This window comes from Juglans regia, chromosome 16 (genome assembly GCF_001411555.2).
Source record: "Juglans regia cultivar Chandler chromosome 16, Walnut 2.0, whole genome shotgun sequence".
Classification (NCBI taxonomy): domain Eukaryota; kingdom Viridiplantae; phylum Streptophyta; class Magnoliopsida; order Fagales; family Juglandaceae; genus Juglans; species Juglans regia.
Window position 1 is genome coordinate 2,630,737 of NC_049916.1, and position 19,530 is coordinate 2,650,266.

Sequence of the window (19,530 nt, forward strand, 5' to 3'; positions counted from 1 at the left end):
ACGATGTAATAACAACATCTCAGATGAAGAACTTCATTTTCGTTCGCATAATACCTAAGTGACAGCTCACAGTTTTCAGGACAAGAATGAAGAAACAGTTTGAAAGGAAAACAGAGTTTAGATCTGTAGAAACTTATACAATGACTGATCAACTAAAGTTCAGGGAAATGATTTTCCCATAATTTCTTCTCTAAGCCTCATAAACTACTTGTATAAATACAAAGCCTCAAAATTTTTACCTCTGCTAGAATTGAAATATATCTACAAGACCAAGATGCAAAGCTAATAGCTCCGTGTCACGTCAACGGTATCAGAGGCATAGTTCTCCGTCCTTACAAATCGTCCTTTTACCCGCTTCCGAATATCAGCTCTAGCTTTCCGAGAGGGATATCGAATTTTGCTTTCATGCCTTGAAAAAACAATGGAAGAAGAAGAAAACTATATTTACCATAGGGAGCATAACCAAATGAAACATAATTCACATTCCTTACCAAAACCTTGAGCTGCAGTTCCACAACCGTAATAAAGTTACAGATGACAGAAAAGTTCGCGAAGAATAGATGATGCAGTTTCAGTCACAATTAAGTCTCATTCAAGAGCTTTGATAGAAAAAATTACCACCTTTTTATTTGCTTTTCATTGCAGATTCTTCCACACTGTTTTTATTTGTCACCTAAATCCAAAAGGGTAAACCGCTAGTTGACTTAATCCAAATCAAGCTAAAATCAAAATAAGTTTAATTTAACGATTAGCTTCTCCCATATTCGTGGAGAGTGTATTTGTTTTGGCTTTAATTTAATTTTGCAATTAATACAGTGTGGTCCAAACTGTGAGACACAGTTAACTAATCTAAGCCTACTAAGCCAAAACAGGAAAATGACAACTGTGATCCTAAACCAGTGATTGATATCTCAAAGCAAGTTACAATACTCACCAGCAAGTTATGGTAAATTTCATACTATCTCAACCATTGTTTCTGAAGTAAGGATCCAGATTTTACTAAACGTATAGGATTTAAACTTATTAATTTGAAAACAACAGGTAGGATTTGAGGTTGCAAAGTTCTCCAACTCTAAAAGATTTTGGTCCGAAAAATCTGGTTGAAGAGAGAAACATAATACTCACAGTCGAGACTTCTTCTTCTCCTTGTACCTCATCTTGGCAATCTCTCTGGCGTCCAAATGTGCACCCTCAAGGTTAGGTGAATTGTGAGAAGGTTCTCCTATAATATAAGGAGAAAGTCCACTATCGAGACAATCAGAAACACTGCTCTCGGCACTGAACCTTGAGACAGAAAATGACAAAGTTGAATAAGATGATCGAATTGGGCGAGGACAATCAGCGCTTCCTGGAAGGTTAAAAACTTGGTCAGAAGGACCTATGTCCTTGCCCATCTGAGCTGAGGGAGTGATGTAAATGGAAGAACCTACTGAGGCATCCTGTCATGATAGAAAAGGAGCAGAGGAGCGTAAAAGTTTTATAGCAAAACTAGATGCATAACTCATGCTAACTTCCAAAATGTGCTAGAAGTAATAAAATCTCATCTAATTGTATGACAGGTTCACTAATAAACATCGTGTGAAACAATCAATGACCAATAATCACAAGAACTCTTATGCTTATCAAAGTTATCATGACTAAGACATAGTTCCGTCACTTGACCTAGCTACCTGCATAATTGCACCAAGCTACCCAGTGCCAAATGAGTCCCAGCAAGACTGGTACCACGCTCCAAAGTTCGAACAATATAGTACCGACTGGTGGAGCAACAATGCAGCCCTCCAATGCAAGATATTGATAACAATTGTAGCAACTCAAAAGATACACATGATCTACAAAATGATATTTATGTGTTAAAATGTTCTAGATGTTCTTCTCAGTTCCAGACCTACATTTTAAGTTTTCTGACGCCTCTTTTTCTATCCCAAAGTGTTTCTCCCATTTATCATTTCTTCCTCCGATTTATTAGGGGAGTTGGCGAAGCATGTCAACACATTGAAAATTTTAATCTCAGCAATAGACTTTCGACTAATCTAAACTTTGAATTTTCAATTAATGGACTGGCTAACCGGGGCGCTGACGTGCAGGCTCTTTTCTCACATCTCGCTATGAATTGTCAAAGAATCTCATTGGAATCTACACTTTGAATAGAGCAGGAACTAACCTAGCTTCAGAAACTAGTTTTTGTTTCTTTCGTTTCCTTTTTTCCCATACCTGTGAATGGCATAGTTTTTTTCTTCTAATGTTTCATTTGCTGTACCTATGTTTCCCTCCACCACAAAACGCAAGGATGCTATTTTAACAAAGGGAGCTTTTCTGATTTTTTTTTTTTAAAAAAAAAACTTATTGTGACCTCTTTAAAAACACAAGATTAAGCTTACACAGAATTTTAAAAAATGAGTTGTGATTCACCTCCATGGTTCTCCTATGACCATTATCTGATGTATCATGGGACACATCCTTCTCTATGGAGGAGCATGAGGCGTTATCATGAAGCAGAGCATTGATTGGATCTTGATCGCCTCCAAATAGTTCTTCAAAACCTTGAAATGTTAAATCAACATCAGGTATGTTGAAATCATCATCGCAAAGTAGTTCTTCACAAACCCCTAGGTCTTGCATATTTTGAGACCACAACTGCAAAAATCAATTTGGAATAATTAATTGCTTTTGTAGACATATGTAAATATGACCACAAATGAAATGACAAACATTTACTGCCAAGCAGCTAACTATGACTTTCTGGTTTCCAAACAGATAAATGTTGGAAGATTGAGATCAGGATCTTGTTCAAGTCATACATATGGTCACTCATCAATCATACAAGCTATTGCAGCACGCAATGTGATAATCTCACTTTTGTTATGATGATAGGGTAGAAGAAGAAGGGTAAGACAAGAGCATCATGAATATGAAACAAGTAGTCATCTCTAAGACGCAGTTCTACACTACGACAAGAAAAACTAAAGTCAACAAAACGTTTTACTGTGAAACAAGAAAAACTAAACTCAACACAACTTAACATAGCTTTGTTCCACATTTTTGGATTTGAGTTGAGATCCTAATCTTCCATTCCACATTTACCATGGAATAAGTCTTATTACACTTGAAAGGAGTTATTAACTGTGAATCACAGCTTAATATTCAGAAATATGTGGCATTTGTTTTAGGGCCAAACTTGTAGACCTTATGTTGTTGAGGGCCTAATTGCTACAATGGACAAGTGAAACAGTGTTTAGTATATGTTCTTAGTCATTAACAACGCCATTCATGGAATTTAGAATCAAAACTTCAGACAGAGTAAAAATGAAATGGTAGTGAAAAATGAATTAATACTGTACACTGCCCCTTCATTGAGAAGCAGGAGTTTCAGTTATTCTATGTGCGTAGGCAGATGGCAACAGAAACGTCTATGCTCTTGCGCCCCTAAGAAAGAATGCATCATTATGCAGCTAATCTACAAGTGTTTCATCCCACAATGTTCCAATGATAATAATCAAACCTGACTAGTTTGAACTGGACTTTTCCATTGCCAGAAGGATTCTCCATTCAAAGGAAGGCTGGTAATCGACAATGAAGATAAATGCTCCTGTTGAGGAAATGTGAATGATAAAACGTTCTCTTTCAGATCCTGCTGTGAATTGATCCTTTGCTGAATATCACTACTAAGATCCTGGAGATCCTGGGACTGCTGTAAATGCTGATCAAGATTTTCATCAAACTTCACTGAAGGATAATGTATTGAAGAAGATATTTCCATTTGTTCTTGACCACGTACCAGAGGTAAATGGTCAGAACTGTCAGTGAGCTGAAGCCTTTTCAAGTCAAGAATCTGTTGGAGAAGATGGCTAGTGGGGTGCTGTTTAATCTGCAAGTGAAGCACAATACTAAGAAGAATTATAGAGGTTTTTTTATACAGAGTTCTTATATACTTAAAACATAAAAGTTTCGCATCAGTTTAGTTAATCACCATCAGATGAACAAATAACTTTATCCTCCTTTTTATATTACATCTCTTGTGTCAATTCAATAGTCAGGATGATGGTAAATTCATCAATATAGAGTTGCAAAAACTTTGTTTTGGCTTCGAGTTTATGGACAAGGTAAGGTGAAATGGTATAAACCTCCTGCAATCCAGCACCATCCCAAATCTGGGACTCACTAAATCAGAATTCACATAAACTTCTTCCAACTTGACTGGTAGTTTTACCTCCTACCTGGGCCCCAAGTTCTTAGAAGTCATGAAAGGATAGGAGAATTTAGACATAAAAAAGGGCCTGTTATCATTGAAGTCGTCAAGGAAAACTATAAATATACTTGTGAGTGTAAATCCTGCCTACCTTACTTTGTTGACTGCTTGATCCCACTTCAGATCCAGCATTGGAGACTGGAGTTGCACAATTCACTCTAGATGACACTGAAGAGCCTCCAATTTGTGAGAAAGGTTGTCTTGGAATGTCAAAATCTACAACACTGGAATCCCCAGAACCACAAGAAGTGGACACAAGATGATCGCAACGAGTACTATCGCTGACTTCATTCAGTTCAAAACCCCACAATGCTGCAAAATCTTTAGCAGAAGGGCATCCCATGTAACTCCTGGTTCCCTTTTTCTGATGCTGGGAAGAGCTGTCATGCAGGCTTCGGTCACAGCTGTGACACATGAACATTTGGTGATCTGTACACCAAACATAAGCTGGGCGGTATCTGCACAAGTCACACAGGACTTTTCGCAGATGTCGGCTGGAAAGTGCATTGGCCGAATGGACTTTGGCATCACAAGAAAGGCAAAGATGTGCTGTGTCAGCCTTACAGTAGACCACTGGCCTCAGTTCTGTGCAGAATTCACAAATTTTCTCCATCATTTACTCTGCAGTCATACAGAACTACCAGACTCCAAAACCTTATAAGTTGAAGTTTCCCGATTGAGTTTCAATGAATAAGGATATCAACTCGCTAACCTTTTTATGAGCTCTGATACCTTTAGCATTAAATAAGTTGATGTCAATTATTATCACCAGTATTATAACCCCATACTTCAAAATTCTTAGAACAGAACCAGCGTCACAAAATTGAGTATCGATATGTTAAAACAAGGGAAAAAAGAGAGTAAAAAATTAAATCATACACCTTATTAAGTTCCACATCTAAAACCTTCTGTCGAAAAATTAAGGTTGTGTTGATGAACAGATCTTATACATGTGTGTGTGTGTGTGTGTGTGTATGGAGCTGAATTTAGACATTTAAGGCGTGTCTTTCAACAGATATTTATATATTATTAAATTTCCCTAGATTATATAAACTTCTTCAAGGATGGTTGGCTCTGAGGACTACCGTACAATAGAAGCCTATCTTTTTTTCTTTCTTTCATTTTTTTTTCTTTTTTTTTTTAATAAAGAAAAAACCCCTCTCTAAGGTGGAGGAATCGCCATAATTACAACAATAGAAGCTTATCTGACTCTCACAACCCTTCGATTGTAAGAGTCGGATGTAGTTAGCCTTCTTAATAAACAGCTAGTTGTAAATTTTCAATGCAGGGTCCTTTTACGGCTTTGGATGGAGTCGGGATTCCAATTCATGTTCCCTACACTCATAAAATGATAACTAATTGTTCAACAAAATGGAAACAGAAGGAAAATTGGGAATTTAACCACTTAATTATTCAGAACTAAACTAAAAGGGAGATCTAAACTAAAAATAAAGTGAAAAACCTCAGACTCAAGCCCAAATCCCGTTTAATTTCACCGATCAAAACTTTTTCGAAATTGTATGCAAAAGAAATCAAGCTTCGAAGTAAGTTTGAACGAGTTGAAATTACCAGGATGGCATGCCCTTCAAAAAAGAGAAAAAAAATAGAAGAACCTGTGGATGTGCACAAGAAACTAGAAGCATCAAGAGAAATAGATCAGCCTTTATATTTGTTGGAATTCATGGAACCTATTCTTTTTTTTTCCGGTCGTCGGAGTCGCGGAGCTTTGCTCTAGCTTCTTTTTTCAGTCTTTCTCTATCTATTTTTAGGATATTTTTGGTCTGAAACAATGCTACGCACAGGCGACTTTTTGCACGAAATAATACCTGAAGTAGTGTGACATTAACCGCCGGTTTGGATTGGAAGATGAATTACTTTTATAGATGAATGATAAAAGTTGAAAAAATATTATTTTTTTTTAATATTATTATTTTAAAATTTAAAAAAATTAAATTAAAATTTGAAAGTATTAAATTATTTATTATATTTTATATAAAATTTTAAAAAAATTATAGTAATAAGATGAATAAAATATTTTCTAATCTAAACGTACCTAACTTTTTCATATTTTTTGTGCTATACTCATTAAAATTATTTTATATTAAAAAAGATAATACAACTAAATATAAAAAATACACAAAAATGATGACATTGCGTTTGGATTATAAAATACTATTAACTCATCTCAATTTATCATTATAATTTTTTCAAATCTTAACACAAAATATAATAAATAATTTAACTTTTTTAAATTTTAAAATAATAATAATATTAAAAAATAATATTCTAACAATATTTTATCATTTCAAGTTAACTCAACTCAACTCACTTTAATATTTAAATTCATATCTCTCGTTTTTTAGATGAACTTTCCAGCGTGGAAGTAGGGCACGTGGCGTTGTGTAACGTGGGAACCGCTGACGTCATCCGTGAGTTTTGCTTGTGAATATGATTTTTTTTTTCTTTTTTTGAGAAACATGTGGACAGTGAATGTGATTTTGATCCAACAGCCTACCTGCCTCCGCGACGGCTTCACCTCGAAACTGACGTTATCCGTGAGTTGTTTAAAATAAGAGTAAAATTATATATAATTGTGAAATATATAAATAATATATAGTTATTTTGAAATAAATGAAATTTATTATTAAAAAATTAATTTATTTTTATATGAATCTTATATTTATTTATTTTTTTAAAAATAACTGTACGATAGTTATACACTTCTAATTATAAGTATCATTTCTTTTAAAATATGTAAAATATATTTCTCTATTTGAAAATTAAAAGTTGGTAGGTAAAATATTTTTTTATTTTATTGATACAGGAAGATTTGATTTATAAAAGATTTGAAATTCAATAAAATAGAATGTGTATTTTGCACACTAATTTTCAAATAGAATTTTTCAAACCGACAAACTTTGCACATAGTTTATTTTAAAGGTAAGCTCGTACCATTAACGTGACTTGTTTTGATGTATCGATTATACATAGTTTTTATTGTAAAAAATCTTGACTAAATTATATTTATTTTGGGGAAATTTTTTTTATAAATTTACCACTTCTGTTTTATAAATATTAAAGAAAAATTTAGTTCATCTTATAAAAATATGTTAACAAACTTATATGACTTTGTTATTGCATATGAAATTGTAAAATATTTTTATTATAAAATAGATTTAACTATAAATACTAAAAGACTAATTGATTGTTTGGATTGAGAGAGTCTCTCAACTCATCTCATCTCATCTCATTTAATCATTATTTTTTTAAAATTCTCACATAAAATACAATAAACAATTCAATTATTTTCAAATCACAAAACAAAAATAATATTAAAAAAATAATATTCTAACAATATTTTATTTAACTTTCAACTTTCATTTTAACTCACTATCTAAACCTTCCCTAATTCTTTGAAATAACTTTTCACAAATAGAGTTATAAATAACTAAGGCTTGAGGAAAAAAAAGCCAATATATTAAAATGTCTAATATTTATTGTTTAGGTCAATATGTGTAACATTAAATTAAGGAATGTGAGTCTGAATATAATATTTATCTCTATTTTATAATTAAAAGATTATTTACTATTTATATATTATTAATTAATATCATATAGACTGGTGGTTAAAAAATATGAATAACTCCATCTGTGTGCGCAAGCGAAAGATTAAAAATTAACTAGAACATATCAATTTAGAAGAAACCTCGTACGTGATATGGATTAGATTGATGCCTACTAGGTTTCTCATGATTCTCCTCGCCCACCACCATTACAAAATCAAAACATGTTATGTTACTGATACAACCAACAAGAATAGGAATCATTATGACATCAAAATCATGTTATATAAGGTCTTGTTTGGATAGTAAAAAAGTTTTATCTCATCTCATCATTATAATTTTTTTCAAATTCTCACACAAAATATATAATAAATAATTCAATTTTTTCAAATTTCAAAATAATAATAATATTAAAAAAATAATATTTTAATAATATTTTATTCAACTTTCAACTTTTATCTCAACTCACTATACAAACGACACAGTAATTAAAAAAAAAAAAAGGGAACAACTCGCTTCAAACTTTATAGCAATATCCATTTTAGACAGAGAAATATTTTCATAATAGACTCAAATTTGCTAAAAAATTAACTTTGACTTCCCGTTCCAATATAGATTCTTTCTTTTAGACAAATGCAAGAAACAATATGGGAATTTATTGCACTAGAACATCTGCACAGGCAATTGTTGCATGAATCCATGACAAAAAAGCTCAAGCGAGTTATCCCAAAAAAAAAAGTTTCAATAAATACAGGGCCAAATAAGAAAATTGGCACTCTTTTCTCAATTATTGTTCATGACTGAGCCGCTTCAGCTTGTTGCAAAAACTGTTTTTCCAAGCGATTTCAGAAATATCCATGGCGCCAAAGATTCAGGGCCAAATATTGCACAACCAACAAACAGAAAAGAACTATTGCCATGGTTGAAGCGTAAACCTGAATCAAAGCAGATGTAAGAAATTTGGAAGGTTTGTTTCAGGTTGATAAGCTCAAAATAAACCCACAACACTAAGTGACATAGTCAAAGTAAACATCCGAGTTAGAACCAGAATAAATAGGAAATTGCAAAGAAATGCACACAGAAACAGAAGAATTACTGACAGCAAGAATGACAAAGCAAGTGAACCAGGTATAGAAATGTTCATGGCTGATGGAGGAAACTCCCCCACCCCCAAACCAACTCATCACTTCCAAACCAAAATGGGTGTCATCCTCCTAGACCCTCTTGTTCAATTTTTTTTTTTTTATAAGTAATAATATTATGTATATATATCAATAGGAGTAACCAAGTACACTGGACACCCTCTTGTTCAATTAATCAATATATCCTTTCCTATTGATCAATCTGGTTCTAAAAGAGATGACAAAATAACTTTAAAAAAGGTAAAAAAAAGACATGAAATGAACTCCCAATGACACTAAATAAAGCCTGGCAACAGCTCCATCACATAAACTTAGGCCCCGTTTGGATTGTAAAATGGTCTCATCTCAACATCCAAACACTACAAATATAAACACTTTTCAATTAAAAATATTCAACTTTTTCATCTAATCATTAAAAATTTCCCAAACTTCCAAACAAAACACAAAAAATAATTCAAAATTTTCAAATCTCAAAACAAAAATAATATTCTAATAATATTTTCACTTTATAATATTTTTATTCAACTTTTTCTCTCTCTTTTCTCAAAACTTCATAAAATATCTTAACTCAAACTATTTCACTACTATTTACAAATTTCTCAACTCATTTCATCTCAACATCCAAATAAGGCCTTAATCAATTCTATTTGTTTGAAAAATATTTGTAGTCATAAATCAAAAAATGATCTTCTAAGAGATGTCATATTCTAAGAGTCTTGAACGAGTAATTCTACATACAACCATGAAGTGTATAAACACAGCGTAATCGCTTTGAAAAAGAGTAGGATCCGCTATTAAAAAATTAATTTTTAATTTTTTTCATGTAAGTCTCATGTTTTATTCACTATTTTCAAAGCGATTACGCAGCGGTTGCACACTTCATAGTTGTATGTAGAATATTTTTCACGATTGTACAATTCACGGTTGCCAATATTTTTTCTCTTGTAAGTATGATTACTTCCCATAAAAATTCAAAGCAGCCAATTTTCATAAGCATGTCCAAAAGCTGATCTTGGGAATGATACGGCTGAAATATTTGAAAGTAGAATGGCACACAAAACTGAAGGATCAAAAGGGAGAATAGAAACTATACAGTTACATGTTACCTCAATCAGCTCGACTTAACATGCACCTCGATAATGTCATTATCCTCCATACCAAGGCCATCAGGGGTTGCTGCTGGGTTTATTTTATCCCCATCAAAACTAAATGCTAATTTCTCTATGTCCAGCTTAACTCTATCTGCATACATTTTGAAGAGCCGCCCAAAGGAGTCATCCTGTGGGATTAAAAGAAATCCACTCACAATGTGTGTAATTGTTGAATTCCTTGACAGTATAATACATAAAACGTACAGCCAAAAAAGGAATTGAAAAATGTAACATTTAAACACAAAATAAATTCGTATATTCTTGTATGAATATCCAGAATGAAGAAATATAAACATATAGCACCAAAACTAAATAACTGATGAAAAAATTGAATACAGAAGAGCGACTTCGCTAACTAAAGCAATTATATTGATTTTAAACCACCAAAAGCAGTTCAATGGCTCATTGACAGTAAGGTTATTTATTACCGATAAAAAAAAAATTTGATTTTAAACCACTGTATGATTTAATAAAATCAGAATTAAGCTTCATATCACGCTGACTTCAGCCCTATGACTCGTCAACCCAAACATTTTCCACCAGTAAGTATTGGAAAGTATTACGAACATTATAGTTAATTTACCTTATTGAAATTGAAATATTTATAGTTTTTTCTATTGGAAACGGATTGACAGATTTGGGCAATAATCCAGGAAAATAGCAGAGATGTAAGTGCATTGAAAAAAGCTGAACTTTCCTTACATAGTATTGATAATAAATGAGGCAATAATGATTAAGACATAATTCCAAAATCCTAGCATGAAGATATACCATGTATATGCGAAATTGTTTCAGCCCATCCTTGTCCTGAATAGAAATAACTATCTTAACTCTTTCACAGGAAGGCTTTGATGGTTGGTCAGAGACAGCCTCCAGAGAGGACTGCCTTGAATTCCCGAGTTCTCTTTTTGCAGACTCCTCCACAGCTCGCAACAAATCTTCAGCTGATTGTGCAAATGACACGAGCTCTTGCTTTTTTAACCTATATCCAAGGATAAACTTTAAATGGCAAAAATGGGAAGGAGTGAGTGTTAATAAAACCAGAAAAAATAAAAAATAAAAGAAGTCCTAATGACTTTTTTCTTGACAAAGTGCTTGATTAAATAGCGTAGAATTTATAATATTGCTACCAGATAATATATAAAGTATGACTTGATCAATGTTCATGACTTGAATGTCTACAATGGGTACAATTCTCTCAACCATAGGATGCTTGACATCATCCCAAAAGCACTTCACGTTACGTGTTAACAACTCTCAACATCATCTAGATTCCAAAAACTACATGGAATACAGATGCAGGTAATTAACAGAATGTTACTTCACAGCATTAAAATTTAAGCTTTACTTTTCGATGGAGACATTGTGACTTCACGAAAAACATCCAGATTTCATTGACATTATAAACAAAGCTAATTCAAATCCCCATTCTCTTCATGAGGCATGGACTGGAATTAAATTCTAATTGGCATAGATATTTGGCCTATGGTGCACGGATGCAATGTTTAAATGAAGTAGCATTTTAGAAGATGAGAGAATCTACTTATAAAAAAGGGCGAGATAATCATTTCTCCTTTGGAACCCCCATTCGATGCGGAAGAGAACAATGAGAATGGAGGAAATAAACAACAAATGAGATACTAGGTTTGGGAGATCTTCCCGTGCAATTTCTTCTTGTAGCAGAAGTATATCGAGTTAATTGAAACCCTATATGGACTTATGTGTATACCTTAACTTCGTTATGGTAGAATCCTCTCCAACAATCTTCTGAATATCCCTCGAAACCTTTGGTGGAGGTGCTAGCCAATCCAAATCGTCCTTTTTGTCACCGTCCCCGATTTGTATGACCTTCGCATTTTCCTCCACATCCTCAACAACCTAACCTCCCCCCAAAACACACAAAAAAAAAAAAAAAATCATTACAATCATCAAATAAACTAAAGCGTACGATTCTCTCTAACCAATTCAAAACTCACACTATCACCACGTACACGCACATGTAGGTAGATGAAAAACAGAAACAAAAAGAAAATCTTACAACAGGTTCGGAAATCTTCCTCCGTTTTGGGAAGAAAGCTGGAGATGCATCCGCATCATCATCATCTGCCGGAAAAAGGGTGAAAATGGTGATAGAAAGAGAATAAAATTTCAAATTTCACGGTTCAATTGCTTCCATCACCATAAAACACAGTCAACTCAGGCTCGGCTGAGCTAAAATCCCATTTTAACGACAGGTATTAAACAATTAAGCACGTAAAATTCAAGACTTTTAATGATCCCACCAATTCCTAAGCTGCCTCGGCAACCAAACAAATGATAAAAAGATGAGAGCCGAAAAGGATTGCGTGAAAAAAAAAATAATAATCTGAAAGGAGTAGGAACCCACCTTCGAGGCACACGAAATTGAGAGGCTGAACGCGGCTGTAATCGAACAAGGGCTCAAATTCTTCAGTGGAATCCGGCTGAAAATCAAAACGCAGAGTTACGAGAGGGAGAGAGAGATAAACCCTAGGTTAATGAAGGTTAGAGATTACAACTGAAAGCCACTAGAAGCGTAAGAGAGGGAGGCTCACCATTGTAGAGTTGTGGTAGAAGCTGCTATGGCTCCCCGATAGTCTATTCTTTTCAAATGTGTCCCGCCGAGCACCTTAAGATTTTGTCATTTTAATAAGAAGTTGAATCGTGAAGCTCATCCGAGTTATGGGCTTTATCTTATTTAAAGCCCATCGAACATGAACGGATAAGCCTAGGGAACAAATCTAGGCCCGATACTAAACCAAAGCCCATATTAAATCTCATGGGCTGATCTTATTAAAAGCCCGTCATCTGAACGAATAAACAACGGGAACAAAATCTAGGCCAGGTACGCATACCAAAGCTTATACAGCATTTTCCCCATCATTTTAACGTTAAGGTTTCGTTTGGATTGAAAGATGAGATAACATGAATTGAGATAATTTATAAATAATAGTAAGATGAATCTTTCAATCCAAACCGGCTCTAAAACTTCAATTTTCAATTTTTTATTTTTAAAATCGGAGTTTTGGTCTTGAAATTGAGTTTCAAAGTACAAGTTGGTGGATAAACAAATCACTAGGACCCATTATAATTTTTTAAAAAAATAAGAACAATAATAATTCTTTTAATGATAATTTATGTTGAGAGTTTTTACATTAGTAATGTGTTTGGTGTGTTAATAAAGAGCTTTGCAAATAGATTTTTTTCCTTAAAATTATCAAATTTAAATGTAATACACTGAGCAAGGGTTCTACATAGATAAATAAACATAAAATGAAATTAATGAGATGATAAGAATGCAATAGTACTACTTAATATTTTTACCAAATAAAATGAAAATTTATTTTTATGCCAAAAGTAGTGGTAAGAAAAATAAGCAAGAATGTTATGACAATTTGATCACATCTTTGAGTACTCTATATATCAGTATGCTAACTTTCTTCCATTACGCAAGTTTAAAGAGCTCCTTTCTTTTAACAATACAGATAAGAGGCACATTAAAAAAAAGAACACAGCAGCAACATAACAAGTTCAACCGAACAACTCCTAAACATCAAGTACAAGCTTCGACTCAAACAAACCAGCACCAACAACGTAGCGCAAAGGCTAAAGCACCATTACCAACAAAAAATCAAGCTCCAGCAAATATAAAATAAAATATGAAAAACTACTGTGATCAGCAGCAACAAGCTGAATTCCAGAGCAAACAGCCACCTTTAGCCACAACAATGGCAAGCACTACTAGAACAGCTACGTACACAAAAACAGTACCACAATATATATAGCAAAGCTAATTAAGAGTAACCAGAATGCAATTGCAACGTCATAGCAGCAAAGCAAAGGTACTGCAGATCATCAGAAGAAGACCAAACTTCCAAAGCAGCAAAAGGAGTAAGCTGTAGTTCACGAACCACAGGTCCAAGTTCAATGCATGCATGCCTACTTTTGAATTAGGCATGCAGCACTTCTCTCTATTATTCAATCATGAGGGATTTTATATATATTAAAAACTATCAAGCCTCCTCCTTCCTGAAAGGGGCTTAACACCACACTGAGGCCTGTTGGGCCGCTTCACGGGCCTAGACTACAACTCAAGCCAATAACTCAATCTCCATAAAGTCCAATCCATCTCAACCATTGAAAGAATAACCGACTGAGAGTCCTGGACAATGAGAGCTATCCGATCATTTAGATTTGGCTAAACTCTCCATCCCGAGACTTGAATTTCAAATAACAAATAAGCTCGCAATTGCATGGCAACAGAAATCTCATGGGCTCTATATATACATATCACTTAGGTATGTGAAGATCATCTGATTCATTTGTTTAGAAAAAGAGATTCTTATTGTGATCGCTGACTTAGGCATCAGAGGTGTTCCCCAAAACCCCCAAGCCACAACTCATTGGTTGCAAGTGATCGTGTGTGTGAAGCTATGAAACACATCCATAATAGTTGACGTCGTCTGTGTGATTTCTTTATTTGTCCTACAACTAGCATGTTCTTCACATGCCCATCACTACTCGATCTCAGGCAACCAGAGACCAGGAAGTGAGGTTACGAAACATGGAGGGAAGGCTCATGGAAATGGAGGAAATTGTAAAAAAATTCACTGTTGAAGTAGACTCACTGCAAAAGGAGAATGAGACCCTCAAGGCGAAAAATGGGCCATCAGGGGAGATACAACGCCTAGCCAAGCCAGGATCGATATGGAAGAACATAGTGCTAGAGTTGGCTGACCTCCTCAAGAAAATGAGGAAATGAGAAAGCTGCACCATGACCTGTGCAATTTGATAGACAAATACGAAGAGATGACCAAGAAAATAGGGACAGCTTCTTCAGTGGATCAATTGTTGACCAGTACTAATCTGCCGTACAACGCAGAAATCACGGCAGTACCCCTACCACCAAAATTCAAAGTCCTAGCAATAGACATGTACAACGGATCTAAAGATCTAGTGGAGTACTTAGAAACTTTCAAAGCCCACATGACACTCCATGGATTTCCTGGAGAAATCACATGTGGGGCATTCCCTTTAACTTTGAAGGGAATGGCCCGAGGGTGCTTTCGAGCGTTGCAACCGAGATCCATCGACAACTTAGAAGAATTGGGCAGGCAATTTTTAACCCAGTTTATGGCTAGTCTGATGCGGAGAAGGCTAGCAGCATACCTACTAACCGTGAAGAAGAGGGAAGAGGAGAGCTTGAAGGCATATCTAGCACGGTTCAATAAGGAGAGAATGACATCCAACGATCAAGCTGAAAAAATATGTTGGCTGCTCTACTTGGGAGAATTTGGCCAAGAAGTTCCTTTATGGTCGAGTTAGCGAGGAAGACCCCCTCCACCTTACGAGAATTTATAGACAAGGCAAATAACACTGAAGATACATGATCACCTTGACAGCCAAACAGGAGAAGAAGGAAGAACAAGCGCCCAAAGGAAATTCAAAAAATGAGCAAGATGGAGGGTCGAGATCGAGGAGAAACCCACACGAAGGAAGACGAGACACCCACACAAGTAATCACGTGCATTACTCTAGTGTACACATGCAAGACAAAGTCAAAGAGGCTAGGTGTGGCGAGGAACAAGGGCAGGGGTGACAGACCCAGAAGTATTGCACCTGCTGCAATATGAGCGGCCATAGAACTGAAGATTGCTATACATTAAAACAAAAGATTGAGGAGATGAGGGGAAACGATGAGCTAGAACGCATTGTCCCCCCCCCCCCCCTCCCCCCGGCGTCTAGGCGATAGAAGGTAAGAGCACAATGCCAACGAAGTGAAATCCCAAGAAGGAGAAGCTTGCCAAGAAGAGAGAGGAGATCACATGAACCACAAGAGCGGCACCCTAGGCAAGACTAAAAAATCCCTATAGGTGAGATACGGACAATCGCCGGAGGATATGCCGGGGGTGGCCCCACTTCCTCCGGGAGGAAATCATATGTTAGGTGGGCTAGGTACAAAGAAGTATACAACATAGGGAGACCTACCAAGCAGCCCCGAGTGCAAGTTTCACCCACGATCTCTTTTGACGATGATGATTGTCGAGGAGTAGTCTACCTACATGATGATGCATTAGTAGTAACAATGTTAGTAGCAAATTACACCGCACAGAGAATATTGATCGACAACGAGAGTTCTGCGAACGTCTTATTTTGGGATGCATTCACAAGAATGAGAATCAATGTAGACCAACTGCGCTCGGCACAAACTACTTTGAAAGGTTTATTGGGGAAGCAGTACAACCCATGGGGTCTATCAAGTTATCGGTAGGACATATTCCCACCTTGCCATTACCATGACAAAATTTTTGGTGATAAAAACCCGATCAACGTATAACGCTATCATTGGCCAACACATGTTGAATGCTTTAAAGGCAATCACCTCCATCTACCATTTGGAGATGAAGTTTTTCATAAAAACGAAGATTTGTGAGGTACACAGTGAACATGTGCTTGCTCGAGAATGCTACGTCCAGGAGCTCAAGCAAAGGGGAACGAGAAGTAGAAGTGGTCGAGACATGGGACGATGTTGTCGCAACCCTCCCACTACCACTTGAAATTTTCATGAAGAAGTCGAAACAAGAGACATGGGGAGGTAGACGAACCCGTAGAGCTTATCAACTTTGATTCAGCCCAACCGGAGAGCTGCGTGAGGTTTGAAACCAAAATGACAAGCGATGAAAGGTGGCTACTGAAACAACTCCTCCTCGAGCACAAAGATGTCTTCGCATGGAGTCATAAAGACTAGGGGTGTAAATTTAAACCGGAAAACCGGTCTGGACCGGTTGGATCGGTTTTGAACCAGTCCGGTCTGGAACCGGCTCCTATATTATAAAAACTGGTCCGGTTTCGATTATGTAGTTTCCAGGACCAGACCGAACTGGACCGGTTGAAAAAAATATATATATAAAATTTAATTTTATATATTATAAAATTTTTTTATATATATAATTTTTATATATAATATATAATTATATATTAAATTTTTATATATAATATATAATTATATATCCATATGAAATAATTTTATATTATAATTTATAAATTATAACATAATACGTTAATCTTAAATATGAACATTTGTAATTTGTTTGATCATATGTTATTAATATAATTATATATAAGATAATATTATTATAATTTATAAAATAAAAGTTTAATCTAAAGATAAAAATTTAATTGATCATATGTTTTAAACATAATATATATATATATATATTAAATTATTAATAACATTTTATTATAAAAAGTAACATTTTTTTTAATTTTTTTTACATTTTAAAAAAATTGGAAACCGGTAAAATCGGAGTTACCGGTTTATGAGGATAACAGGAGCGTAATCGGCTTTGAAAAATACAAAACCGGTACATACCAGTTCAGTCCTAGATTTTGTCCAAAACCGGACCGGACCGGTTATACCCCTACGTCTAACACGTCACAAACAGGTCGTACAAAAGGCAAACCAGGCCCCATCACAAACATGGCCATATACAGGGCAACAGAAAAGGCCACACCTCTCGCGTCGACAGCTCTACAGTGCTAGTAAGGTAATTCTAAAGCCACCAAATCCGGGATGTTAAAGTTGTCCCTTGCGGCGTCCAATTTGTGACGGGAAATGGTTGAGGACCATCGATGACCCAAAAAAATTGAGCGACGAGCATTTTTCCCTTCCTTGATAGGGTTAGTAGCAACCCTTTAGGACGAACAGGGAAATCGCTTGGTCATGAAGAACTAGCTCCACCAGAGGAAGCTATAGGAATCTAGGATTGCGCTTAGAGGAAGCCATAGATTCGTAGTGAAAGCTGAGAGAGAAAGTGCGAAGAAAAGAAAGTGCTCGAAAGAAGAAATGAGAGAATCGAAAGAGGAGAAGTAGGAAAGAGAGTGTCTGAAGATTATAAATACCTGCGACAATTAAAGGGAAATATGCGAAAGGGCGCAAAGGCGAAACGACATTCTAACAAAGGGGCACAATTGACAGAAAGCCCAGATAAGGAAGCGACGCTATGATTACAAGTCTCATCACACTGCACATGATGAGATTTCGTGGGGTAATTGGAAGGGGCTTAACACCACTCTGAGGCCTATTGGGCCGCTTCACGAGCCTAGGCTACAAATCAGGCCAATAACCCAATCCCCTGAAAGCCCAATCCATCACAACCATTGAAAGACTAACCGACTGAGAGTCCTGGACAATGAGAGCTATCCGATCATTTGGATTTGGCTAAACTCTCCATCCCGAGACTTGAATTTCAAATAACAAATAAGCTCGCTATCGCATGGCAACATAAATCCCATGGACTCTATATATACATATTACTCAGGTATGTGAAGATCATCTGATTCATTTGTTTAGAAAAATAGATTCTTATTGTGATCACTGACTTGGGTATCGGAGGCCTTCCTTAGAATCTCCAAGCCACACAACTCTTTGGTTCCAAACCCTAACCCTACCCGTTTAGATAACGGGTTGTGTCATGTCACCCGTTTTGACCCGTTTAATAATTAATTAGAAATATGTTACCACAATACGACTCATTTAAACCCATTTATTTTTTGTAAATGGGTTGAGGTAAAACGCATAACTGATTTGACCTGATTAACATAATTTTACATAAAAGTTAAAATCTATATTTATTAATAACCACAATATATTAAAAATATATATCAATATTTTTCAAATTTTAACATATAATAAAACCAATATTACAAACATACAATAACAAATATGAGTATAGGTCTAAAATTACAATCTCAACAATAAAAACATAAGAATACTGAGAAATATCAATATTACAACTTAACAATAATAAAATTTTAATTTTGAAATAAATTATAAATGGATCAAAACGGGTTGATTTCGTGTAAATCATGTTGACCCGTTTATAAGTCGTGTCTTAATGAGTCAACCTGTTTTGACCAGAACCCATTAGCATCAAACCCAAACCCGCTAATTTCGTATCATGTTTATGTTGAATTCACGGGTCGTGTCACATGTTGCCACCCATACCTTTAGGAACCCTCTTTCCTCACCACTACATATGCATCATGCAACTTTGCCAAAAGCTTAATTGGTGAAAGAATAACATTGAGTCGTCTCAGCTTTGGGTGCGATCTTATCCTCCAAAGCCGCTGGGCAGTAGCCCCCAGCCTTGTAATTTTGAGCTTCCTTTCATTGCTACAATTTGCACCATCCAGCCTTTGGTATCTTGATCTCCTTCTCCAATACTGTTTCAAGTTTCCGTGATATGCAGAAGGAAAGATCTCCATCAATTTTACTGCTATATATATTATGAGAAACTGATTTAACTACAATTCTACAAGATCATGTATGGCGGAGAAATGTGGAGAATTAAATTAGGTCAAGTGAGAGAGGCTTTATATAGACGGGAAGAGAGGACATGCGTGGT

At 35.4% G+C, this 19,530-nt stretch overlaps 2 protein-coding genes across 7 annotated transcripts; both read right to left on the reverse strand.

The window, feature by feature from the left end:
- Positions 1 to 22: 22 nt before the first annotated feature.
- On the reverse strand, positions 23 to 6,097 carry LOC109012501 (zinc finger protein CONSTANS-LIKE 9). 6 transcript variants are annotated; one of them, XM_035686523.1, is made up of 7 exons: positions 5,863 to 6,069; positions 4,341 to 4,981; positions 3,779 to 3,868; positions 3,503 to 3,691; positions 2,413 to 2,637; positions 1,126 to 1,439; positions 23 to 409 (listed from the first exon to the last, which is right to left on the reverse strand). In XM_035686523.1, the coding sequence occupies exons 2-7, from the start codon at positions 4,863 to 4,865 to the stop codon at positions 283 to 285; spliced, it is 1,470 nt and encodes a 489-aa protein (XP_035542416.1). In that variant the 5' UTR covers positions 4,866 to 4,981; positions 5,863 to 6,069; the 3' UTR covers positions 23 to 282. The 6 variants fall into 6 exon arrangements, with proteins under 6 accessions (XP_035542416.1, XP_035542415.1, XP_018849736.1 ...); XM_035686522.1 differs by having other exon boundaries at positions 3,503 to 3,700; XM_018994191.2 differs by having other exon boundaries at positions 3,503 to 3,868; positions 5,938 to 6,097.
- Positions 6,098 to 8,451: 2,354 nt separating this feature from the next.
- LOC109012500 lies at positions 8,452 to 12,741 on the reverse strand. The gene is made up of 7 exons (XM_018994188.2): positions 12,679 to 12,741; positions 12,492 to 12,567; positions 12,144 to 12,208; positions 11,835 to 11,983; positions 10,877 to 11,087; positions 10,061 to 10,233; positions 8,452 to 8,747 (listed from the first exon to the last, which is right to left on the reverse strand). Exons 1-6 carry the CDS (start codon positions 12,679 to 12,681, stop codon positions 10,066 to 10,068), a joined length of 672 nt encoding a protein of 223 aa, XP_018849733.1. The 5' UTR covers positions 12,682 to 12,741; the 3' UTR covers positions 8,452 to 8,747; positions 10,061 to 10,065.
- Positions 12,742 to 19,530: the final 6,789 nt, after the last annotated feature.

Bases quoted from the DNA above. Each gene is read 5' to 3' on its own strand.
- LOC109012501 (XM_018994191.2), bottom strand. From the start codon at position 4,865: ATGATGGAGAAAATTTGTGAATTCTGCACAGAACTGAGGCCAGTGGTC. The intron at 1,440-2,412 runs GTGAATCACAAC...CTATCATGACAG, and splicing joins GTCATAGGAGAACCATGGAG to GATGCCTCAGTAGGTTCTTC. The intron at 410-1,125 runs GTGAGTATTATG...TGTTTTTTCAAG, and splicing joins GAGAAGAAGAAGTCTCGACT to GCATGAAAGCAAAATTCGAT.
- LOC109012500 (XM_018994188.2), bottom strand. The intron at 12,209-12,491 runs GTGGGTTCCTAC...TTTTTCCGGCAG, and splicing joins CAATTTCGTGTGCCTCGAAG to ATGATGATGATGCGGATGCA. The intron at 11,984-12,143 runs GTAAGATTTTCT...GGGGGAGGTTAG, and splicing joins GGAAGATTTCCGAACCTGTT to GTTGTTGAGGATGTGGAGGA.